The sequence below is a fragment of the Populus nigra genome, chromosome 1 (genome assembly GCF_951802175.1).
Source record: "Populus nigra chromosome 1, ddPopNigr1.1, whole genome shotgun sequence".
NCBI classification, from domain to species: Eukaryota; Viridiplantae; Streptophyta; class Magnoliopsida; order Malpighiales; family Salicaceae; genus Populus; species Populus nigra.
Window position 1 is genome coordinate 22,614,208 of NC_084852.1, and position 24,902 is coordinate 22,639,109.

Sequence of the window (24,902 nt, forward strand, 5' to 3'; positions counted from 1 at the left end):
CATCTGATTTCATATACTATATTCACCCCTTTATTTATTTATTTATTTTTACTTTTCAAGAATGAGTAAATGTGATTTAGGTAGTATTTTAATACTAATTATTTGTTAAAATATTTTTTATTCATAAATATATTAAAATAATATTTTTTTTTTATTTTTTAAAATTTATATTTAACATTAATATATAAAGTACATTAAAATAATTTAAAATTACCAAACAAAATTAATTTTAAATAAAAAAAATTCAAAACTTTGACAAATTTCCCAACGAGTTTTTATATCAAGAGATGCTTCCTTGCTTCGTGGAGAATTTTGGTTAGCTTAAAGCCTTAAACAAGTCACATGCTAAACCAATGGACCCCACGAACGGAAAATTAAGAGAAATGGCTGAAATTACACAAACGCCGGTGCCATGGAATGTGGAGAAAAGTGCGGCTTTGAGAGATCAGAGACGGAGACAAAATGTATCAGATCTTCTGCTAACCTTTATCGGCCTTTTCTCATACTGCACATGTTCACCCAGCTCCCTCAACTTTGTCCTCTTCACGCTATAAATATAAGCATTTCCTATCACTTTTCCTCTCCCATATCAAAAACACTTTACCTCTCTCCTTCAGAACACAAAGCGTAGCTTGTGTTCATTTCTTTTGTGAAAATGGCCGTTGGGATATCACTTTTGCTTACATCATTCTTGCTCTTCACTACCTCTGCTTTAGCTGCTACTTACATGGAAGGTAATGCTAGCTAAGTGCTAATTTCACTGTTTAATGTTCTGACCCCATTCAATTGTCTTAGACAAGGAAGATTTAACATAATAGTCACAGTGTGCTCATTTGAGTTGGGGAGTTTTGTGCTTTGTTCTCACTTTTTGCGTGTATAATACGTGCTTATAGTGCAAAATTGACATTGTATTCTGGGTTCTTGGCAGTTAATGCCTTGTTTAATTTGTTAAATTACAAGGCCGAATCTTTATGCTTCATGCTTATTCAACCTTCTTTCAGGGGTTTAATGTTCGTTGCAGTATCTTACTTCTCCCTGTCATCTTTGCTTGCTAATTACAGTTTTATTTCCGTTTTCAAAGATTTCCAAAAATGAAAGGTAGATTAATTTTAGGTTTAGAGTGGCCAACAAAGAAAGAGAGATTTAGATTTGGTTCTCTACATTCTCTAGCACGTTTCTTTGCTGAGTACTAATTTCAGTCTCATTTTGACTCGGTTTGATCTCTTTCTTCAGGCTTTCTGAAAAATGGCAACTTCGAAGAGAAACCAAAACCTGGTGCGATCAAGAAAACAGTCCTTAAAGGCAAATATGCGCTTCCCAGCTGGGAAATCAATGGATTCGTAGAGTACATCTCTGCTGGGCCACAACCTGGTGGCATGTACTTTAATGTGGCTCACGGTGTCCATGCAGTAAGGCTAGGCAATGAGGCATCAATTTCTCAAACAATAACGATAAAAGCAGGCTCTCTATATGCCCTCACATTTGGTGCATCAAGAACTTGTGCCCAAGATGAGGTGTTGAGAGTCTCAGTTGGGACCGTGTTTGGGGACCTGCCCTTACAGACACTGTATAGTAGCAATGGCGGAGACACTTATGCTTGGGGATTTAAACTCAATGCCACTGTTGTTAAAGTGTCATTTCGCAATACTGGAGTCCAAGAGGACCCTGCCTGTGGACCACTCATTGATGCAGTTGCTATCAAGGAGCTCTTTCCACCAATGCCCACAAGAGGTAATGAAAACTAATTAGTATTATAATGTCCTGTTTTTGGTATGGAGATTTTGCTGGCCGGTTGCTTTAGTTTCATTTTTTTGATTTCTTATCTGATTTAGTTTTGCTAGTTCATTCTCTGAATCACTTGTTTCCGTGGGATTGTATGTCAAGGCTGTTGCATTTGTAGATATTGTCTTGGATCTTCAAGTTTCAACGATTTACAATTGATAGCTTTCCACAGACATTGTTTATTGGATCCGAGATTTTTCTTGCTCTGTTATCTGGTTGGTTTTTGAAGATAGCATCTGATCTGAGATACTATCCCTTTGACAATTTTGTCAAACACAGGATACATTCGGTGGATACATTCGGTTCGAGAAGCAGTACTGTTGATCCATATAAAGTTCTAAACACCTCCCTATTCTCTTTGTGAATGGTTGCAATTGATGACCAACATATCTGTGTGTGTAGTTGATAATTAAAACATGTAAAATTTTCAAAATTCGCCTGCATCTGCTTATATACGAGTCTGATTATAGCTTCCCTGGTCTCATCGATGGTTGTAAATGATATCTTGTAGATAACCTTGTAAAGAATCATGGCTTTGAGGAGGGTCCTCATCGGTTAGTAAACACATCCAGTGGTGTCCTCCTCCCTCCAAGACAAGAAGATCTCACATCTCCACTTCCCGGCTGGATGATCGAATCACTTAAAGCTGTGAAGTTCATTGACAAAAAGCACTTCAACGTTCCCTTTGGGCTCGCTGCTGTCGAGCTTGTTGCAGGAAGAGAAAGTGCAATTGCCCAAATCCTCAGAACAATTCCCGACAAAGTCTACGGTCTCACATTCACCATCGGGGACGCAAGAAATGGTTGCCATGGATCAATGATGGTCGAGGCATTCGCTGCTAAGGATACCTTCAAAGTTCCATTCGAATCCAAGGGAAAGGGTGAATTCAAGACCGTAAGTTTCAAGTTCAAAGCCGCTACAGCTCGGACAAGAATTACGTTTTACAGTTCATACTACCATACTAGGATTGATGACTTCGGATCCCTCTGTGGTCCTATACTCGATGAAGTTAGGGTATTCCCTATCGCTTAGATGTTATCTCTACTCTGGTAGAGCAGACTGCACCTTTGTGGGTTTTTACAGACAAGTCACATCATCTGTTGAGGCACATGCTTCGCTTTTGTATCTAAGCTAAGGGCATGTGGTCTTTTATTGTATGATCAATGCTGTTGTCTTCACGTGGTGTCGGCAGGAGAGCCTTATGGATAAGAGGGTAGTAGAAACTATATGTGGTTTCTTTCTAGGACATGTAATGGCAACAACTTAACTTTATTTACTCCAGTGTGTATGATCACAGCTTCAAAATTCCAAAAAAGACTTGCTTGGGGCTATGACCGCGTCACCAGTCCATCAATATGGATCACAACAAACCTCCAGGATTACAGGCAAACTTATGGGTTGATTTTTAAAGTATTATTTATTTTGAATTTATTTTTGATATTATTGTATCAAAATAATTTAAAAATATAGAACATTTAATTTTAAATAATTGTTTTTTAGACCACAACTATTTAGACGCAATCTTAAACATGTCTATTACGGGTAGCAATGATAGTTTAAAATATTTTTTTGTTTAAAAATGTATTAAAATAAAAATTTTTTAATTTTTAAAAATTATTTTTGACATTAGTATATCAAAACGATTTAAAAATATATAAAAAAATTATTTTAAACAAAAAAATAAATTTTATATCACGTTTCCAAACACACCCTCCAAAATAATAAATAGCATGATTATCAATAAACCCGTCGGCTTGAGGTTCAAAATAAAATAATGATATGGTGTGTGGGCCTCAACATGGTCAATTACATGTACAAGTGTTTTGATGAATCGAGAGCTACAAACTTCAGGATGGACCGATATTGGGCTTGAAGAAAAACTTGGTTCCATGGTTCATCTGACTCTCTCTTTCTCTCGAAAACAGAAGGGACCAAAAAGCCCAAAAAAATCAGCAGCAGCACTCCATTCGTTTGTTACATTCAGTATTCATCATTAACCCTGTTATCCAGGACCGTCCATAACCCAAAATAGAACAAAAAAAAAAAAAAAAGAGAAAAGGAGGAAAGGAGGAAAATGCGTTCTATATCACCATCCCAACAGCATTGAAAGTAATTTCACAGAGAAGTGTGTGAACATAATTATTTATCATATCAATAATGTGAATACATTTATGTTGCGGATGACAATCTTGCACGTAACAAATACAAGGAACCCTGTCAGCCAACCGGGATAGTGTTATTACCCCTATCCAAAAAATGTTAGGACATAACTGCCATGATAAGCTTACAAAGTTTCAATAGGAAAATTACAGATTTAACTTTGCTTCACAAGATCATCACGTCAAAATGGCTAAGGTAAGCTGTCTTCACTGACCTACATCCAAAGTGCCCACAAGGCACTTCTCCAGCAAGAATTCAGCATTAACCCAGGCATGGTATTTGTCTGCAATAAAGAGTTGAGGATTGCAATTTGTGCAGCAAATCTTAACAGTTTAAAAACAGAAATCTTGTCCATGCATTGGAAATCTGTTCCCTTTTTTACCCTTGAAAGCAAAATCACGAAGTACAGCTTCTTAATTAAGATAGACATGCAGCTTAAACTAAACTGATAGGTTAGCGAGATCAATGGTGAAATAGAAGATAACTCAATGTTGGGTCATCCAGTTTAAATAATAGCTTCAAAGAAAAAATAATGCACAAATTCATCTTTGGTCACACCCTCTAAAACTCGCCAAGAAAAAGAATCCATAAAAGGATACTGAATAAAGATGTACAGTCTTTTCCTACTGCCTTCATCAGTATATCAGCACCTGAAAAAAGGGAGTTTGTCAAATAATCATAGCAAATAATGAGAATATGAAACTCTAACAAATGGACAGCAGCACAGACACCATATGGCAGTGGCTCTTTAAATGAAAAAAGCCTCCATAACTAAGCTGTATTTTACTATTTTAGTTATGGCATGGGAGGCAAACTTTTGCAGATTATATGCAGATCGTTATGCAATTGAAAGGTGAAACAGGCTGGTGCTGCATAATAGATAGACCAATAGAGGAAGAGCACCTTATGGTGCTTCAGGCATGATTAACTAATCATCGTGATCTGCGTGTCCATGATATGTGCTTGTGCATGCGATTGTAAATGTCTAATTCAAACAATTGATAGTCTAATACATGTAAATCATATACATATTGGAGATATTGTAAGAAGCAACAGTAATGAAGTCATTCAATTTTAATTAAGGTACGCAAAACTAAAATCACAAAATATTTTATGTGTGGACATAAGATAATGCGCACACCTCCTGGATGAAACTTGAGGTATGGAGACAAATTGTAGACACGACCTTTTAAAACAGTCCACATGGATCCTTCTGTTTGGTGTTGTTTAACTTCATCCATGGAAATAAGCCTCTTGTTGGACTGTCCCTTCAATCCTGGAAACACAATTTATAAATCATGAAGTGAAAGCTGAATAGCATTCCAGTTGTCACATAGGTGAAATTAAAAAACAATCAGATGTTATTTTGATTAGTTCACAGAGCGAAGCACTTCACAATAGCAAATCTTGTTGTCACTAAAGCGCAACAAGAGGGAAGGCGGAAAAGTAAGGGGCATGATTTGGAAATATATTAAAACTTTCAAAAAGAATGATCTTCAAATGCCTACTAGTTAAAACTTAGCTATGTAGACAACTCCTTCCTAAAAGGAAAATGAAGAAGGAAAAGAAAAACTATATAGACACCCACACTTCCACCACAAACAATATACTAATGTAACTAGACATAAGGCGCCTTCCATAATGACATTTTTCTACAATCAAACAGCTCATGAATGTAAATTTGACCATCAAATGCCTTCAAAATATGTTGAGATATGATGTGCAAGTATCATTGTTTTGCACACATAACCATGCAAGTACAGATGCAGATGACAAATGTTTTAAAGCCTTGTTGAAACAGAAAGATCCACAACATACATTTACAGCAAATGCTCATATTTTCATGTGAAGGTGTTCAAACTCAAAGTGGATTTCGATCATGATTGTGATACATCCCCCAATAACTATACCAGTTCAGTTAATTTGTATCAACTAAAACATATTTTGCCATGAATGCATGTTTGCAAAGTTAGCGTGGAATCATGTTAAGACCACACTTGCTTATATTACAAGGAGAAGAATCTCAAGGTGCGAGCATGCTTCTCAATTGATGCTTACACGATGAGCTACAACAGGGATATTAACAAATCCTTTGAGGAAAACTCAATACAAAGGCTTTAAAGATGGAAAATAGCAATGATGCGACAAGTAAAAAAAAATCCAGACTATATGTTAAGTCACTGTTAAGAATTCCACATTAAAACCTGAAGATACATAGAAAGACTAAAGAAACACATTGACAACAAATTTGCAATTTTATACCTGCAAGATCAGGATGAGTTCGAGTGAGTTTAAGCCAATCCATTTGGCTATAACCTTTCTCAAACGGAACCTTACTTCGAGCCACAGGCTTCCTAGCAGAAACTTTCTTTTCATCAAAATTCTTAGCTGAAGTTCCAGCAATTCCAGATGCCACTTGTCTAGGAACTCCACTTGACTCTCCCCGAGCCGATGCATCAATAACATTAAAAGACAGAGAACCAACGGTTCTCTCGTTCTTGGAATCAGTATCACTAGGCAAGCTATCTCTCCACACAACACGACCACCCTGACTACTATTAGTGCCGTTGGAAAATCCATCTTTAATAATTATGCCCCCAATATCCGATGCAAGATTCTCCGCCTCGAGTCCATTTTTATCAACAGGCAATCCCACCTAATTTCATGAACATAAATTACAAGGACTCCGGGTAGTCGAAATTATTTCATGAAAAACAAAGGGTAGCTGTAATTAAATAATTAATTAAACAAAATAAGGAAATCAGTGCAAATGTAAATACCTGGCAAAAGGTGAAATCATTGTCATTATCCATTTCACGCTAAATTTAATTTTTTTTTAAAAAAATACCTCAAGCAAGATAGATTTCCTGGCAAGTCGTACAACAATGATCAGCTACAGTTCTTCAATCGTTTATAGATATAAAAGAAGCGATAAATGAACTAATTTAGCTGAATTTGACGCCTTTTTTAATTGTTTAGGTATATCTAAACAGCAACAACAACATAAAAAACGCAGAAAAAAGAATTCAAAATAATCAGAAACCAAATGAAATACTTACAATTGGAAAAAGCCGGTGAACTGGTGTAAAACCCTGCTGTTTTAAAGGTAGAGATGGTTGTTGAGAAGATCAATTCATTCCTCTTTATCTGTTTCCAGCAGTCAAAAGCTCGAGGGAAGAGGGTTTATTCGTTTTTTTCGGTTTTGTGGTCTGTTTTTCACCGATTCGGTCAAGTGGCCAGTTAAAACATGCCACGTAGTTTTGAATTGAGTTTTGTGCTTTCCTTTCCTTTTAAGCTTTCCTACCGACGAATTGCGTCGTCGAAGTATCGACTAGATTTTCCTTTTGTGCTGCATTTAAAATAGATTAGAGTTAATTTATTAACATAAAATAATTCATGTTAGGGAAAACAATTCGGCTATTATAACTATTTATTCTCTCATAAAGATTAGAGCAGTGAATTTTCCTTGCACAATTAAACTTTTTTAAATTCAAATTAACACTAAATTACATGTTTTTTTAAGGAAAAAAATTAAATTAAAAGACAGGAAATTAAAGTAAAAAACAAGAGTAAAATTGATGGTGGTTTTTAAATTTGATTGAAAAGTACATTTTAATCTCTATTTTCTTTAACTATTAGATGATTAGTCCTTTTAATTTTAAAAATGTTAATTTAAATGTCAAATTTTATTTTTATTATTTTTTAATTTTTTTTAGTGGGATGAGAGAGAGGCTCGTCAAATTCTGGTCTAAAGAGAAAAAGTTATTGTTATGATGATTCTGGGCACTAGAACAATTGATTTAAATATTAAATGGTTTCATATGATAAGAGGAGTTCAAATTAGATATTTTTTTAACCTTGAAAATGCCTAAAAACATATCTGAACTTAAAAAGATTTTTAGTTTCGAGTTGTTTTTAGGTTTTAAGGTGATTTTTGTGTGTGTGTGTGTGTTTTTAGAGGTTATATGTTGGTTTAACAAGGTTTTTAAGGTGTTTTTGGTCAAAGTGAGTTTTGTTTTTAGAAAATATAGCATTTTTATTTTTTCGACCACCACAGTAGTCAAAATCTAAAGATTTCAGACAACACGTCGTCTATCTTTTTAGTTGAATCGGGGTGACCGACACATCACCAACCCCATTAACCTGGAAAAAAAAGATAAAGGCCCATGCGCGGGGTATAAATTCCGGTTAAAATATTTTGAAATGTAAAAAAACAATAATTAAACTTTGGGAAATTAAAAATAATAATATAATAGAAATTACGCTAAAATAACATGAAATAAGAAAAAGAAAAGAAAATGAGTTATAAAGAAGAAAGAAAAAAGATTTATGGCCGAAAATACCATTTTTCCAGTATTGAAAAGGGTATCAAAATGGCTAAATCTATTTAATAAAATAGTAATACCATTTTTCAAAAACAATCGGACCGCTTTAACTATTGTGTCCTTAAAACTAATGGGGGTGCTGTAAAATGGTTAGTTAGAAAGTGATTTTTAGAGCAAAATCATCATTTTACTATTCCAGTAAACAGTTCCCATAAGAATGTGTTTACAGTGTTTTACACGGTACAATTTGCTCTCGGCAATGTATCGTCATCAGAATAATTTATTCGACAGGGAAGTAGTGATAAATAAGATGAAAAATTGGCAATTAGTCATTTAAAATCTTTGAGATATCTTTCTTTCTTTTTACCAATCAATTATCAATAAATATGCTCATAATGAGAATGACATTCTTAATGCAACAGAACATAAATATCACCTTTTGAGAAGTTCTAGAGTATTTTTAATAATTTGAGCATGAATTTGCTTAGAACTTGAAAAACACAAATTCCTTTTTAATAATTTGAGCATGAATTTTATGGTAATCAAGAAAACACAGTAAATAAGAAATTGTTATACACTTCAAGTCAAGTTAAATTTTTCTAACATAGAAATATATGTTGAAGTTATGATAACCCGAGTCAACTCAAGTTAACTTGATTAATACATGACCTAGAATATAATACTAGAATACCCCCGAATAATAATAAAAAAAAAACAAATCTCAAGATCTAATAATCTAATATTAAATCATATAATTAAAAGAATTAATTTAAAAAAAATATTAAAAAAAAATACAAGTTAACTCGAGTTTACTCTATTAATTCATTACCAGAGCATGATATTGGGATAAAAAAAATTATTAAAAAACCTATAAATAAAATACAGGTGGGGTTTAGAAATTTAATTTCAGCACTTTATGCCTTTACGTAGCGTGCAACTTTGCATCGTTACGACATTCTGTGAATATATGACAGCTTGGTTTGGGCTCAGTTGACCATGGATATGTTGGACCAAAACCTCGATAGGTTGTCGTCCTGTAATAAAGTAACCGGGCCAAAGCCTAGCAAAAGCCTGCTTCCAAAATAGAATTGTTGGGCTAGATCATACGGTCCGGCGCCGGACTTACAAGTCCAACCATGATTTTAGTATCCTTCAATTATATTGGTTTAGGTTTAGGATCAGGTGACCAAACTGCATCGCTTTCAGCGGTATTTTTCTTATTAGCATTTTTTTTTAAAGATTATAAATCAACATAATTTTTTTATAAAATGATAAATCTAATAACATCTAGAAAATGAAAATAAAGCTAGCCACATTTAAGACGTGTTTGGAAACGCAGCTGCGGCTATGTTTCTAAAAAATTTAAATTTTTTTTTTGTTAAAATTTAATATGGTTTGTACGTTTTGAATCATTTTGATGTGCTGATGTCAAAAATAATTTTTAAAAAATAAAAAAACATAATTGACATGTATTTTGGCATGAAAAGTTATTTGAAAAGCACCAGCAACCACACTGCCAAACACGCTCTTAAAAGATGTTTGTTGTAGTTTTTGTGGTTAAGATTAAGGTTGGTTATATTTCAATTATACACAAAACTCAATTACAAAAGTTAATTTTATTTATTTTTTATTGAATTTCACGCACAAAACTCAACCTCCACCTCTAAAACAAACCCACGTAATTATCCGAGACTAAAGTGAGCCGTTTGTTATATCTAGACGGAATATTCCAAGCACGATTGATGGCTTTCTCGGTGTCGGTAGATTAATTGATGATATCGATTGTATCGTGTCTCTGATTTTTTTTTCTCTCCGCTTATTTACCAATTAAAAAAAAGTGCTCATTTGTTTTTGAAAAAACATCCGCTTTCAGTCCATCTCCTCTGACATGGATCGAAATGCACGTGCTGTACGATACACGACGTGCAGCGGTGGCTGGCAGGAACAGGGAATCGTCTTGTTGTCAAACAATAAAAACGATTTTATCAGTGCTGCTGTCTTTCTTGGTGTCTCCTTCAGTTTTTTTCTTCCGCCAAGACTTTTCTGTTTTCTCACTCCGTACGGCTGCTGCTAAATTGTAAAGTCTCTAACTATCCATCGGTGTGGACAAAACGCTAGTAATTAAATTCAAGACCTTCTTTTATTTTAATTCAAGAAAATATATTTGACGACAAAACTTTTTGCTACTACTTGTAAAAATTAACGCCAAGGTACGCTCACAAGTTCTTACTAAATGATGTATAACAGAGAAGGTAAGCACCGGCTATGATCTTAAATCCCTGTAGATTTACCGACTATGATTTTGTAAACATTTTCCGATCAACATGCCACATTACTCGACAATAATATTTGAAAACTCTCACTGCTCATTCTAATTTGAGAAGCTAGCTAGAGCCTAAATGTAAATAGGTGCCGCTAGTTTACTTCGCGTAATATTTTGTAAATTGGACTAATTTTATTTGAATATATATATAAAAAATATCAGGGCCTAAAAATAAATTAGTTGTGTAATCCTGCGTCAGGCCCGCATTCCAAAGCTAATTTTTCTTCTTTTATAAGGAGCAAATAGTGCGCCGTTCATTTTTTTTTTTAAAAAAATGATAACTCGTCACTATCTACTATACAGCTCGGAATCCAACCACCACTATAGTGGTCAAGAATTGCAAGGTAGGGTTTTCTAAGTTAAAATTTATTTTTCAACTTTCTCATAAAAAAACATATAATAAACACAACAAAGCCTTCTTGAATCACTTACCAACATCAAAATAGCCTAAAATCATCTAAGAAAAACAAGATTAACCGAATTTAAAAATATAAAAGAAATTTGATTTTTTTTAAAGTATGTTTATAGAGAAAAATTATTACCATCAAATTTTTTTCGTCAAATAAAACTTGTTGACACTAAACTTGATTTTCGTTGTTGTTGGAATTCCATCAACCAATTGTTTTTTAAGATGAGTCTGGTATTTTTTTTGTGTATTTTATATCTCAATCCTCTATCTTTTAATTTTGTATTTATACTATATTTAAAATCTAATCTGATACAATTAAACTATAAAAAGTAGCAATTAAAAGAAAAAAAGGTTTGAAAAGTTAAAAACTCTTAGGAGGTTCAAGCATCGGCAGCCTCCCAGTTTTTTTTAGTCTTTGTTAATTAATAACAACAACATGCTGCATCATCCTCAGCTTTAGAAATACAAGAAATTAAAAATACTAGAGGCGTGACCTCTATAAAATGACATTTCCTCCCATTAATTTTAACCGTGTGTTCATACCGGTACTAAAACAAACACGAGAAAAAAACTAAAAAATTAACTAAATTAAAAATATTAAAAAAAGCGAACCGTAAAAAAAATCAATTAAACTGATTAAAATTTTTAAAAAATTGACCGGTTCAATTCTGTTTTGGTTTTATGAGCAAAAAACCGAACCGAACCTATACCGAAAAAAACCGAGCCAAAACCGAGTCAACTTGGAAAAACCGAGCCTAACCGGTTTGAATCGGGTTTTGTCTTAAAAAACCAAACCAAACCGAAACCGGTCGGTTTGAACCGGTTTCGGTTTTTTTTTTTAAATTTAAGTTTGGTTACTTTTTTTGATAAAAATCAAATCAAATCGAAAATAATCACCCCTATACCTAGATGTGGATTGAATTTGCACTCCAAACAGCATTTAATTTGATTTATATTTATATTTGTGAAAAATGGAAATCACGAGTTTCTCCAAATTCTATACTTTTATTTTTGGAGAAATAATTTATCTAAATGCTAAAAATAACGGCACGGTAGTAATTCTAAAAAATCACAATTCATGGCATCATCATAGGGTGTAACAATACTTATTTTGCTCCACACGAAAAATCAAGAAACATCTCATCACACCAAACAAACATTTGTGGATGAGCTTCCTCTAAAGATCAAATTTATAAACAGAAAACACAATCTATTAAAAATATTATCACCAATTCCTTAACCTCTAGTTTTAATTAGTCAAAACAGCTGACACTTACCAAATTAACCTTACGGGTTATTTGAGATTGTATTTTAAATGGTATTTCATAAAAATTCAAAATTTTAATTGTTTTTTATTTTAATATACTGATATTAAAAATTATTATTTTATTATACTTATAAACAAAAACAACTTTAAAACATCCTATAATATCCCATTTCAAAACACGATTGCGTTTGTACGTGCGGTGCGCATGAATTTAATGCGAAGGCTAAGTAATAATTAGCCACTTGTGTACTCCCTCTCCTCAAATTAGCCACCAGTCTCTAAACCTCTCCCTCTATATAAATCCTACTTTTAGCAAAATAAGCTTCCACTTCCCCCCTCTCTCCCCTTCAGGCCTCCCTCTGAACAAATTAAAAAAGGCTCATCCCCCGATCTCAACTTTCGATGTAATTTTCCAGACTCACTCACACTCAATCACAATATTTTGCATTTCCATCGAAAAAACTAGAATCCGTTTCCGTTTCCACTGTTTTTTTTTGTCTCAGATCTCTGTTTGGTGGAATCTAAGAGAAATGTCGAAAGCTGGTGCATTGGATCTCGCTTCCGGTCTCGGTGGAAAGATCGATAAAAGCGATGTTCTCTCCTCCGTTGAAAAGTATTCTTCCTTCTCCTAGCATGCATGATTTAATCCACCTCCTCTTTCTCACATGAATGGATTTTGCTCTTTTAGATTTTTCTTCTCTGTTGAAGTTTTCTGTTTCCTGTCTCTGTATCTCTACAACGATTTTGAAGACTTTGGTTGTTCAAAACTGTACGTTTTGATTTGTTGTATAGAAATTTCGATAAATGCATTTTTTCTCTTCGTAGAATGTCTCTTTTTTTATCTCTTTATTTCAAGTTTTAAGTCCAGTCTCTTTAGCTTGATTATTAGATCTCGTTGTGATAACTCTTTTTTTCTTTTGTAATATTGAGAATTATTAGAGGAATATTTGACTTTGGAAGGCGGGGGTTGTGACTTGCACAAGGTTTCGTGACACCATTAACTACAGAGCTTCGGCCTGGTTTCATAAGAAAAATCGTGCATGGTCCCACTTTCTTAAATCTTATATATCGACCATTTATTTCTCTTGAGTGCAGAAATCATAAGTGGTAGATGTTGATAGTAATAATTTTTTTTTTCAAATAAAAAATATAAAAATAAATTTTAAAAAATAAAAAATATTATTTTAATATATTTAAAATAAAAATACTTTAAAAAATATTCTTCACCGCTTTCTTGGTGTCGTGTATCACCACCACCTGGGACCCGAAACAGACAATTATCGTTTCAAGTTTCAATCACGAATACAATATACATGGTGTTTGTCAAAGGAAACCATGATTGGGTTTTCCCTCGCGTCTTTAGTGTGTTCCTGGCTGTTTAGAGTTCTAAGTTTTTTTTTATTTTTTATTCTGGCATGGTTATTTTTTTTTATAAAATAATATAATTGATGTAGAACGCTTGGCAGTAAATTTAAAGCACAAATTGATAGGTGTCTAATAAAAACGAAAAGGTCATGAGTATTGTACGCTAAGATTTAAATAGCATTCAATAGGTATAATTAATCATGGATATTACAAGTAGAATAAATAGACAATGTAAACGTTGCCTTAGAGGCACCTTTTGTATTTCAAATATTCAATACAGTTTTGAGACTTTTTCTCATTTTCTGGTGGATTCTAGATAAACTTTTAAAGGTGAATGTGAGGATCTCTCTGTTAATTTTCTTGCTGCGTCAATAATTCAAAAAAATATTTAGAGAAATAACATAGATGATATATGTGATTCACAAGTTGTAAGTGTTATATGCGACTCTCTCAAATTATAAAATTACTGGACATAAAATTCAATAATAAAAAGAAAAGAAAAAAATAAAAGAAAAAAGAAAAACCTCAGAGTCACATTGAAACTTTGATGATAATAGCACTAATACCGTTGGAAAGATCTTGACGAGATAAATCCAACGATACCAAAAAAGGTTACCAAAGGTAATCAAAGTGGTCACATGAGAGGCCCAAAGGTAAGTGAGTCTCGATAACTTTAGGCGACTCGTATGACCCACTTCATTCACTGTTTGTGATCTTTTTTGGTGTTGTTGGATTCATCTTGTCGAGATTTTTTCAACGATCCGATGTTGTCATTATCAAAGTTTCAGTGTGCCTCTAATGTTATTTTATTTTATTTTTTTTGTTTTCTCTCTCTCGTTTCTCCTCCTTGTAATTTGTGAAGAAATAGGAGAGAGAAAAGTAAAAAAAATAAAATAACTCTATAAGTACATCGAAGTTTTGATGAAGACATCACCAGTACCGTTAGAAAGATCTCGACAAGATAAATTTAACGATACCAAAGAAGGTTACAGACAATGAACGAAGTAGGCCACACGAGTCGTCCAAAAGTGTCGAAGATCACTTGCCTTGGGGCAGCTTATGTGGTCCAATCCGATCACCGTTAATGACCTTTCTTGATATCGTTTATTTCATCTTGCTGAGATATTTTCAACGGTGCTGGCGGTGTCGTCGTCGGAGTTTTGGTGTGTCTCTAGGATCTCTTTCTTTCTTTCTTTTTTCCCTCTCATCTTTTTCTTTGTTGAATATTGTGTTCAACAATTTTGCAATTTAAGAGATTCATGAATGACAGTTACGACTAGCGAATCACAAATATTATTTGCGACTTTCTAAACTGTGCTATTCATTTAAATATTTTTTGTGTGTTATTTTATTGATTCTTTTTAGTAAATCCGAAAAACTACATGTTTTTATGTACTTATTATAATTATTTAAAGGTGAACACTGACTTCTAGTTGTTGTACCTGGAAGTGGGATAAAAAAGAAACACAAAAATGTTTCTAGATTGTGTAGGCGATTGATAGGGCCTGTTTTCTAGGAAAATTCGCAGTAAGAACCTGAAAAATAAAGGAAAAATGAAAAATCCCTGGACTCACTCCTTTGTGCAAGAATAGAATTTCAAATTTGCATGTACGTGATCCTTTTTTCAATTATTTTTGCTGACCTACTATAGAAGGCATGGTCCTATGGTAAAGACTCGGTCTAATTTTGAGTTTGGTGCTGGTATAATCTAGTATTGAAACCATCCAATATAGTGTAAATAAAATTCCAAATATAATTGAATCAGTGAAATGTGTGGAATGGTGTGTCAGAATAACATGATCGATCTGCTTATTTACATGAATGATCTTGCTGTGAGTGTTATAAAACCTTCCTAGAAATTCTTCCTTGGCATGTGTAAACTTTTAGGTTTTCCAATCATTAAATTTTCTTGGATCATACTGAAAAAAATTGTGATAAAAATCTTGTGTTGATAATCCAGGTATGAAAAGTATCATGTTTATTATGGAGGTGCCGAGGAAGACAGAAAAGCCAATTACTCTGACATGGTAAGAGAAGATCAAGTTGCTAACTTCTTCTTATGATTGACCTCATGTATTTCCTGCCAATAATCTGCTCTCAGTTTCCTTGTTGTTATGTTTAGCTTCGGAAGACTTTTTTGCTTCGTCTTGCGTATTGGTAGTCATAGAGGGGTGCATATTTTGAACTATAGTATTTTCCTTTTCAATACATTTTCACTGCTGTAGAGAAAGTGCCAATTGATTGAATAATGCTTGGAACTTTCTATTGATTCATAAAAACATCAACATCATACTGCATGCAGAGTCCATTTCATTTCATAGCACATATATCTCAGAGAAGCTAAGTTTCTTGTTATTCCTCTAATGAGTTACTACTCAATATAAATGAGTGTACTTGAAACCAAACAGTTAGATTTTAAAGAGTACCTGATCTATGAAAAAGATTTCTTGAAACAATATTTTGGAAACATCCATGGAAGTTTTTCCATGTAACTTTAGCAAGGATGAATAATGTCTTTGTTTTCAAGTTTATTGGTCATAAAGTTAGATTCTCCTAACTAAAATCAGTTAGCTAGATACGCTAACATGCGTATCAGCACGATTATTTTTTGTAATGTTTCTATTTGAATATGAAGAATTGAAATCTTTTGCTGAAATATGAATAACCTGATTATTTTCTTTTGGATGCCAACTAATTGCTGATCCAAACAGTATTATTTAACCTATACCTATTGACTCATCACATTTGGATTTCAGGTAAATAAATATTATGATCTTGTTACCAGTTTTTATGAGTTTGGCTGGGGGGAGTCTTTCCATTTTGCACCCAGGTACCTTTTACTGTCTTCTACATTTTATATTGAAGTTCTGCAGGCATACTTTGTGCTGCTACCGCTGCTTATAAGGCTGATAAAAAACGAAACATTTCTTGTTTCAGATTCAAAGGGGAGTCTCTCCGTGAGAGCATCAAGCGACATGAGCACTTTCTTGCTTTGCAACTTGGCCTGAAACCTGGACAGAAGGTTTAACCTCTTCTACAGAATATTGCGAAACCAACGATCTCCTTTATTTAATAATGTTGATGCATTGGCCTGACCTCTTTTTTTCTTAAAATAGGTTTTGGATGTAGGATGTGGAATTGGTGGACCTCTTAGAGAAATTGCGCGATTCAGGTGAGTGGCAGAAGTTTCCTTTCCCTGATAATGTCAGCAAGAAATAGGGTGCAAATTTAAGTTATTCTAACCTGCATGCTGACTTTCATCATAGTTCTTGCATCATATTGGAATTTGTTTTATAGTTATTGTTGAATCCTATATGATATTAAGTTCTTATCAATACTGCCTTTTATATTAGTTCAAAAAATGTTAGGATGATAGATGGCTGCTACTGCCTGCTAGCTTCTTATTCATTCGACGTAAACCATACAAATGGTCTGTCTTAGCTGGAAGCAAGGAAACTAATATTTGTTGGACAGGCATCCTACTCTGTTTCTTGTTATGACATATTTTTTCTAGTGATTTGGTGGTATTTCAAGAAGTGGTAGATCCAGTAGTTGGATTGGTATCCTACTTTGCTCTGTCATTACAATAAGAAATGTTTGTAGTCCTTTGGTAGTATTTGCAACATGGATCATGCAAAGGTTGGCCTTATCTGGAAGCAGCACCACCACTAATAGTTGGATGGAATCTTACTGTTCTTCTTGGTTGTGACAAATAAGTTCACGTTTTTTTCATTAAATTCCCATACATGAGAGTGCTTTGGGCATATCGTAATTTGTGGTGATGTGCTGCAGCTCAACATCAGTAACAGGGTTGAACAACAACGAGTATCAGATATCAAGGGGAAAGGTGCATGACTATCCTTTTCATCCATGTCAGTTAAAAGAATTGTGTGCTTGTATTTGATGGATTATCTGAGATTGATTGACTTTATTTGATTTCCGTTTTTCTCACTTTTGATTTGTTAGCCATGAAGTTTTCAAAATGGCTTTAAAGCTTACCGCCTATATTACTCTGCAGGAACTCAATCGCATTGCAGGAGTTGACAGGACATGTGATTTTGTGAAGGTTGATTCTGTTCTTGATATAACTTCAAGTTCCTATCAATTAAGCACTTTTGTTCATCTTCTTGTATTGTCAATTTGCTGTACTTGGTTTAAAGTTTCAACATTTACATGTGATGTAAGAGTTGCAGGATATGATTTTTATTTTTTGTGGCGACGCATAATTTTAGTTGTTTGCTGATAATGCAGGCTGATTTCATGAAAATGCCATTCCCTGATAACAGTTTTGACGCTGTTTATGCAATTGAAGCTACATGCCATGCACCAGATGCAGTATGTTCCTAGAAAAACTCTCAACTTATATTATCTGATGATTTTGCATCACAGCTAAGTATATTATCTATATAAATAGCCATCTCTCTCTCTCTGATCTTCGTAACATTCTGTATTTTCTGAACAGTATGGATGCTACAGTGAGATTTACAGGGTATTGAAGCCAGGACAATGTTTTGCTGCATATGAGTGGTGCATGACTGATGCTTTCAATCCACATAACCAAGAACATCAAAAAATCAAGGTTGGATATTTTAGCTGCCTAAAAAGGCCTCCTGTTTTCTGTTAGTGATTTCGATCTTCATGATCATGAATTTAACATATCTTAATTGGTGCAGTCAGAAATAGAGATTGGTGATGGCCTTCCAGACATAAGGTCGACTGGGCAATGCATTGATGCTCTAAAGAAAGCTGGTTTTGAGGTCAGCGAACAATCTCCATCTCTCTCTCTTTTTCATAACTGACATCTGAAACATTTGATCATGATAAATGGTCGTTATTATTCTGCCTTTGAAGGTCATATGGTCAAAAGATCTTGCAATGGGCTCACCTATGCCATGGTACCTGCCTTTGGACACAACTCACTTCTCACTGAATAGCTTCCGTTTAACAGCTGTCGGGAGATTCTTTACAAGAAATATGGTAAGTAAATGTTGGTCCATTCTGTTTGGTTCGCGATACCGTTATCACCTTATTGTTAGGCACTCCACTTGCATGCGAATGCGTGGAATATTTCTGATTATTGTAGCCCTCATGAATGGTTAACTGGTAAATCACCTTTGCAGGTCAAAGCCCTAGAATATTTAGGAGTTGCACCCAAAGGAAGTCAAAGGGTTCAAGATTTTCTTGAGAAGGCAGCACAGGGATTGGTTGAAGGTGGAAGGTGAGTATTAATTTCTGTTATCAAGCTAACTTCCTTTCTGGACCATTATTTAAACCCATATAGTGCTCGTGTATTTTACCAAATTGATCACCATACAAGACCATTTTGAGCCACAGACAGAAACCCTTTGTCGCTTTATCGCATCCTTCTATTTTAGTTTAGGACAGCTTGTAACAAGGGCAGATCGACCAATGGGTGGGATGCGTCCGCCTTGAATTTTTCTTATCTTGACAAATAGTAGAGACGGATTCCTAATCGTAGTTTTATGGTCCCAGGTTGCTTGTGGGTAGGATATGAGCAAGAGAATCTCAGGATTTTAAAATGCCCGATAAAATTTTCTTAAATAATTTTTTTTTAAGTTCATGATTTTGAGGTTTCCTGGTGCCTCTGCTACCATGTTAATGACAGAACTTTGATATTATGCCTTCCAGGAAGGAGATTTTCACCCCACTGTTTTTCTTTTTGGCTCGGAAGCCACATTCAGACAGCCAGTAATGGAGCGCAAGCTCTGCTGCTTCAGTTTTCAATCTTCCTGGGAATCGTGATGGTAGTGTGTATCTTAGAATTAACCATGACAATGTTATGCCGCTGCTGTTCTGTGATTCTCTCAACTCTGTCCAGTTTTCTCCGAGTTGATTTGTGTTGTACCTCTTGATTTTTGCTTCATAATTTATGTCAGCTTTCCGCTCCATTTCAATCTTTACCAATCCAACGGACAAGATTTTACCATAAAAATTACGGCATTTTTTATATTTCTATTACCAATCTTCTGATGGCATCATGTTGCTGGTCTCCAAGCCGTGTGCTGCAAGATGTGAAATCTGAAGGCAAGATTGAAGCGCCTATAAGCTGCATCTTCAATTTTGAATTGCTGGTTTAGGCTCCATCCACCACCAGATATAATAATTTTATCAAAAGAAAATTTTATCGGTATTTACACTAACATTTCATGTGTAATTATTTTTTCAACAGAAAACTTCCATAAAAAAATAGTTATCATTCAATTTTGATCTGTTAGTAAATTTATTGTTAATAAATTTATCAATAATTTTACAGACAAACCATGTATTTTTTTAAAAAAAATTTCTCATTTTAGTCTATCAATAATTCTCTCGGTACTAGCAACAACAATAATAAGAAGTTTTCAGTTGCCTTTGAGAGGGAAAATGGTACGCATGAGTAATTATTTTATAAATCAACTTTGAAGATACATAGATAAATGATGAAAGATAAAATTAAAAGTGATAAGAATATTTTTGTTTATGTTGAACAATATTTTCTTTTATTTTTGTGTCTATCTCTGTTAAAAATAAGTATCACAGAGACCATGATAGAAATGATGGTTGAGTCAACTTCTAGTTCTAGCAACATGCATGGAGTTGTAAATGACAATAGTAATACTTATAGGAATATGGTTATGGATGCGATGTGAATAAATCATAGTTATGCAAGTGAATGAATCATGGTTATGCAAGTGAATGTCCAATCATAGATGAAGAACCAAATGCAAACGGGGCTAGTTTTTTGATCTTTTGAAAGACTCCAACTAACTTATGGTATGAGTGCACTAATCATAGTAAATTATCGGTCATTGCACATGTGTTCACCATCAAGTTAGATTATGGGTTGAGTGAAGTCGATTACGATAAAATTATTGAATGAGCGAGAATAATTTTACCTGAAGAGAATAATGCACTCATATAAGTTATGAGTGCACTAATCATAGTAAATTATTGGTCATTCCACATGTGTTCACCATCAAGTTAAATTATAGGTTGAGTGAGGTCGATTACGACAAAATTATTGAATGAGCGAGAAGAATTTTACCTGAAAGGAATAGTGCACTCATATAAGTTATGAGTGCACAAATCATAGTAAATTATCGGTCATTGCATATGTGTTCACCATCAAGTTAGATTATGGGTTGAGTGAGGCCAATTACGACAAAATTATTGAATAAGCGAGAAAATTTTTACCTAAAGGGAATAGGCTGAAAGAGAACTTCTATACTTCTAAATCCATGGTGAAACCCTTTAGCTTAAGATATCATAAAATTAACACATGTCCAAACTTTTGCATATTATACTACCTTGAAAATGTAGAGTTGACCGAGTGTAGAATATGTGGACATGCTCTTTATAAACCTAAAAATAGCAGGAGAATGACTCTTGTTGCACATAAAAAAATTTAAATACTTCCAATCACTTCTATACTGTAAAGGTTATTCATATCTCCAAAGACTGTTGAACACAAGACATGATATCATTCATATAATGCAGTGGATGGAGTCTTGGTGCACCGATCCAATGAAGCCTGAAAATATTTTAATAAGGTGCATTCTCAATTTTCAATGGAATCAAGGAATGTACGTCTTATGTTATGTATAAACAGATTCAATTCATTCGGGTAATTTATTGCTTCTTATTCTTATTGGCTGGTGATACTCACAATTTACAACTTGCCACCGGAATGTATATGAGGCCAGATTTCATGTTTTTGTCTACGGACATACCCGGTCCTAATAGTCCGGGTTGAAATATAGATGTTTGTCTTCAATCGTTGAATAATAAGTTGAAGCAATTGTGGTCATCTTGGACTTTGACTTTTAATGTCTCAAGGAAATTATAAATCTATATGAGATTACACTACTGAAGAAATGACCGACATAACATGAATCATCGAGGAAAGTTTTTTCGATGAACAATAATTGTCTATATATAAGCCCGTTGGTAAAAATCATGCCGATTAAATTCTAACTACTGATGAAATATTTTGTAGGTAAAATGTAAAATTCTAGTTTTTTTGACCCCCTTATTCAAGCAAAATAACAAGATTCAGGAGGTGTAAATACTCTTAAACCACCAAGGGGTTCATAATTTTCTCTAATCTCAACATATATGTAACACTATTTTCTCATACAAAGCATTTATTACATATCGAAATAAGAACAAACAATCTTATTGTTGGGATTTAATGTTCTTTTATATATTTATTGCATGTTCTCTCACTACTAAAAAAGAGGGTCACTAGCATCGGATGTTAGCAACAGAATAATCTAGATGCAAATTTAGCAACAGATTAGTAACATATTACATATATATTAATTTTTTTAATATTAGTAACGGATTTAGCAACGCAAAATCAGCTACTAAAAAATAAATTAATATATTAAGTATCAGCAACGGATTTTCTATTGCTAATATGGTTGCACAAAATTTACAATGGAACAGTCCGTTGCTGATAAAAAGAAAAGATTAGATTTTGAATTTTATATAAAAAAATAATAATGACGTGTTACTAATTAATTGGTAAATGTATACCTTGCAAAAAAAAAAAAAAAAAACCTTCACACGGGCAAATACCAATCTCAAGAGAAAAACCTTTCATTCTCCAAAAGAACCCTAACCCATATGTCACTTTTTATTCCTTCTCCAAAAACCCCATCTCTGTCACTTTCTTAAATTCTTCTCCATGAATATGTGCTTCCAAGGCATCCTTTTCCAAAAACACCATCTATCATTTTCTTAACTTCTTCTCTAGGGAATCTGTGCTCCCAAGGATTTCATCTTGTAAGGAACAAATATGGTGCAATAAAGATAATGGATATAATTAGAAATCCATATTTGAGAGATTGTGTTTGTAATTTAGAGAGAATATATATTATTTTATTAACTAATTTTATCGACGAGAAGAATAGTTTTTTCGATTTATTGCAAATTATTTGTTAAATATGGTTGTCATTATATGCTAATGTTTCTAATTCTTAATGTAATGTTCTTTATCTTCGTGGTTCTGTGACGATTCCATTATTGCTTGGTTAGGTAGTGAGGCTTTTTCCAGGGTTTTAGTTTTTTTTGTTTTGCTGGTTGTATGTGTGTTGTTTTTCAGAGGAGAAATATGGGTAGCTTGTGATAGACCTGTAAATAAAAGTTAGATCTTGGATTTTACTCGCGTGTTGTGAAAGTTGTTTGGTTGGTTAACAATTTTTTGCATACTACATCATTTTCACTCATCTTCATCATCATCAACCTCTCTCCAGTGAATTTGTTCTTGTTTAGTAGTGCTAAACAGAGCAGAGCAAAGAGAGTGAAAATGTTCATCATCAATTTTTTTACCTATCCCATCCTATTTTGACCAAAAAATTTGCACTCTTGACTGTCCATTTTATTCATTCTAGCAAATGCTAAGGGCCTAACCATTATAGTGCAATAATATTCCTTTCTTATTTGCATTTAGCTTTACTAAAAGACGTTAAAATTTAGAATTTCACGTCTTTGCTTTTCATCTAGTTTTTCATTTGATTGGTTACTTCTTATTTGTAGTCCTTCTATATTGAGAACCAAGTAAGGAAACAATATAACAATGATTTAATTCTTACTACATAATAATTATATGCCTCTATATGATCGTGGATATGTGTTGCCTTTGACTTCAATAGATGGTCCAATTAATATAGAAGGGTAATGATTTTGACTTGTGTACCTTTCTCAGATTTTATGTTTTGAAAATGTTACTTTTTTGCTCAAAATTGTAGCAAGTATCCAAGTTGTTCAAAACTTGTTGATTATTATGTATATTGAGCAAGTTTGTGATATTAGCGTTCGTGATGATTTTATGATTGTGGAAGTGGTATTATATGTGATGTGTTGACAAATATAATGTGCTGGACAGTAACTAACCACAAGGGATATCCATGTGGACGTGCATTTATTTCCAAGAATCTCTTGTTTTTTTTATTTCCTTTGGCAACTTGCAATGCGAACCTCATTACAGGCTAATTTACTTTTTTGATTTCTTAACACTACTATTCTTGCTCATTTTTTTCTTTTAATTTCAGGTTGCTGAACCCATCACATCACATCACTTATTTGTATTTGGATTTGCCAAGTTTTTTGGTTGTGCATATTGGGTCCTTCAAGTTTGTCAATGTAGTTTAAAACTTTTTATAAATTTTAGAAGATAACTTGGTTTATAGAAAAATTGTATGGTCATTGAATCTTGGCATCTGTTTGCTAATAATGATGTAATCTTTCTCCAAAGTGTTTTTTTTTTGTTTATACTGCACTTCTTTGAAAGAGAAGCTGTTATTTTATGTGTCGTGTAGTTTACCGACCATATATTAGATAGGCATAATCTTATTTTAGTTTGTCAGTATTTCTTTGTTTAATGTGACGATCTTAAGTAATAAATTATTGATCAAATAAATATTTAATAGTTGGTTTAAAAAATAGTTGTGTCATGTGTTTGCATGAAAACTTCATTTCTACAATATTACTTGACAATACAAATGATTATATATTTTTGTTTCAATAGAACAATTTATATTACTAAAGCTGAAGAAAAAAGATGGTGGTGAGAATTAATAAACAGAGCAGTTGCTTGGTGTATCCTAATTACTAGCTATTTAGCCTACATAATTTCATTAATCCATAGGATAATTAAAACAACATATTATCTTTTCTCTTTTCACACAATCCCAACTATTTAATTATACTTCAATTTCATATATTATTCCAATGCTGTTCTCTTTTTATTTATTGCAAGTTTTCATATCTTTCCCTTTTATAACTTATGAGATAGTTATTAATGAAGTCATTTTGATAATTTATTATATAAAGTTTTAATTATAGATTGAGAAAGAGAAATATATTACATAATATTCTAAAATTTTATTGGTTTTAATTAGTTAATTAGATTAATATAGACGATTGATCATGAATGTATCGCCATCATAGGGATGGCCATATTTGTCCAGAATTTATTGCGGGTATACGAAGATCTATCAATTTTGCATTTTCAATTGATGAAAATGTATTTGGAGGTAAAATTAGATATCCTTGTGTTAGGTACAAAAATAAAAAGTTCTTAATGGAAGAAGATGTTTATAAACACCTGTTTTCAAGTGGATTTTTACTTGATTATGAAAATGGACTGTACATAAAGAGCCTAATGTTTCATAACCAATAATTGTTGGACCTTCATCAATTAGGTGTAGTCATGCTGTGAATGAAGTTTCTGAAGAAAATTCATATAGGAATATGGTTCTACATGCA

General features: G+C 33.3%; 3 protein-coding genes across 5 annotated transcripts; 2 read left to right on the forward strand and 1 right to left on the reverse strand.

Moving 5' to 3' along the window:
* Positions 1-392: 392 nt before the first annotated feature.
* LOC133676472 (protein TEEBE-like) lies at positions 393-3,058 on the forward strand. The gene is made up of 3 exons (XM_062098140.1): positions 393-734; positions 1,234-1,731; positions 2,294-3,058. The coding sequence occupies exons 1-3, from the start codon at positions 656-658 to the stop codon at positions 2,812-2,814; spliced, it is 1,098 nt and encodes a 365-aa protein (XP_061954124.1). The 5' UTR covers positions 393-655; the 3' UTR covers positions 2,815-3,058.
* Positions 3,059-3,908: 850 nt separating this feature from the next.
* On the reverse strand, positions 3,909-7,235 carry LOC133692407 (cytochrome b5 domain-containing protein RLF). 2 transcript variants are annotated; one of them, XM_062113327.1, is made up of 6 exons: positions 7,002-7,235; positions 6,723-6,809; positions 6,205-6,598; positions 5,129-5,218; positions 4,542-4,592; positions 3,909-4,225 (listed from the first exon to the last, which is right to left on the reverse strand). In XM_062113327.1, the coding sequence occupies exons 2-6, from the start codon at positions 6,753-6,755 to the stop codon at positions 4,149-4,151; spliced, it is 645 nt and encodes a 214-aa protein (XP_061969311.1). In that variant the 5' UTR covers positions 6,756-6,809; positions 7,002-7,235; the 3' UTR covers positions 3,909-4,148. The 2 variants fall into 2 exon arrangements, with proteins under 2 accessions (XP_061969311.1, XP_061969302.1); XM_062113318.1 differs by having other exon boundaries at positions 5,084-5,218; positions 7,002-7,232.
* A 5,273-nt stretch (positions 7,236-12,508) lies between these two features.
* LOC133689251 (cycloartenol-C-24-methyltransferase-like) lies at positions 12,509-19,540 on the forward strand. 2 transcript variants are annotated; one of them, XM_062109062.1, is made up of 14 exons: positions 12,509-12,670; positions 12,770-12,879; positions 15,592-15,658; positions 16,388-16,461; positions 16,569-16,653; positions 16,748-16,803; positions 17,424-17,478; positions 17,650-17,697; positions 17,883-17,966; positions 18,094-18,210; positions 18,305-18,388; positions 18,483-18,608; positions 18,752-18,849; positions 19,281-19,540. In XM_062109062.1, the coding sequence occupies exons 2-14, from the start codon at positions 12,797-12,799 to the stop codon at positions 19,342-19,344; spliced, it is 1,041 nt and encodes a 346-aa protein (XP_061965046.1). In that variant the 5' UTR covers positions 12,509-12,670; positions 12,770-12,796; the 3' UTR covers positions 19,345-19,540. The 2 variants fall into 2 exon arrangements, with proteins under 2 accessions (XP_061965046.1, XP_061965039.1); XM_062109055.1 differs by having other exon boundaries at positions 12,509-12,879.
* The last annotated feature ends 5,362 nt before the right edge of the window (positions 19,541-24,902 follow it).

What these genes read in the sequence shown, in the direction of transcription:
- LOC133676472 (XM_062098140.1), top strand. Translation starts at nt 656, where the DNA reads ATGGCCGTTGGGATATCACTTTTGCTTACATCATTCTTGCTCTTCACT. An exon ending in AGCTGCTACTTACATGGAAG is followed by an intron (nt 735 to 1,233) that starts GTAATGCTAGCT and finishes CTCTTTCTTCAG; the next exon opens with GCTTTCTGAAAAATGGCAAC. An exon ending in TCCACCAATGCCCACAAGAG is followed by an intron (nt 1,732 to 2,293) that starts GTAATGAAAACT and finishes GATATCTTGTAG; the next exon opens with ATAACCTTGTAAAGAATCAT.
- LOC133692407 (XM_062113318.1), bottom strand. Translation starts at nt 6,755, where the DNA reads ATGGATAATGACAATGATTTCACCTTTTGCCAG. An exon ending in ATGATTTCACCTTTTGCCAG is followed by an intron (nt 6,599 to 6,722) that starts GTATTTACATTT and finishes TCATGAAATTAG; the next exon opens with GTGGGATTGCCTGTTGATAA. An exon ending in AACTCATCCTGATCTTGCAG is followed by an intron (nt 5,219 to 6,204) that starts GTATAAAATTGC and finishes TTGTGTTTCCAG; the next exon opens with GATTGAAGGGACAGTCCAAC.
- LOC133689251 (XM_062109055.1), top strand. Translation starts at nt 12,797, where the DNA reads ATGTCGAAAGCTGGTGCATTGGATCTCGCTTCCGGTCTCGGTGGAAAG. An exon ending in AAGCCAATTACTCTGACATG is followed by an intron (nt 15,659 to 16,387) that starts GTAAGAGAAGAT and finishes TTTGGATTTCAG; the next exon opens with GTAAATAAATATTATGATCT. An exon ending in TAAAGAAAGCTGGTTTTGAG is followed by an intron (nt 18,389 to 18,482) that starts GTCAGCGAACAA and finishes CTGCCTTTGAAG; the next exon opens with GTCATATGGTCAAAAGATCT.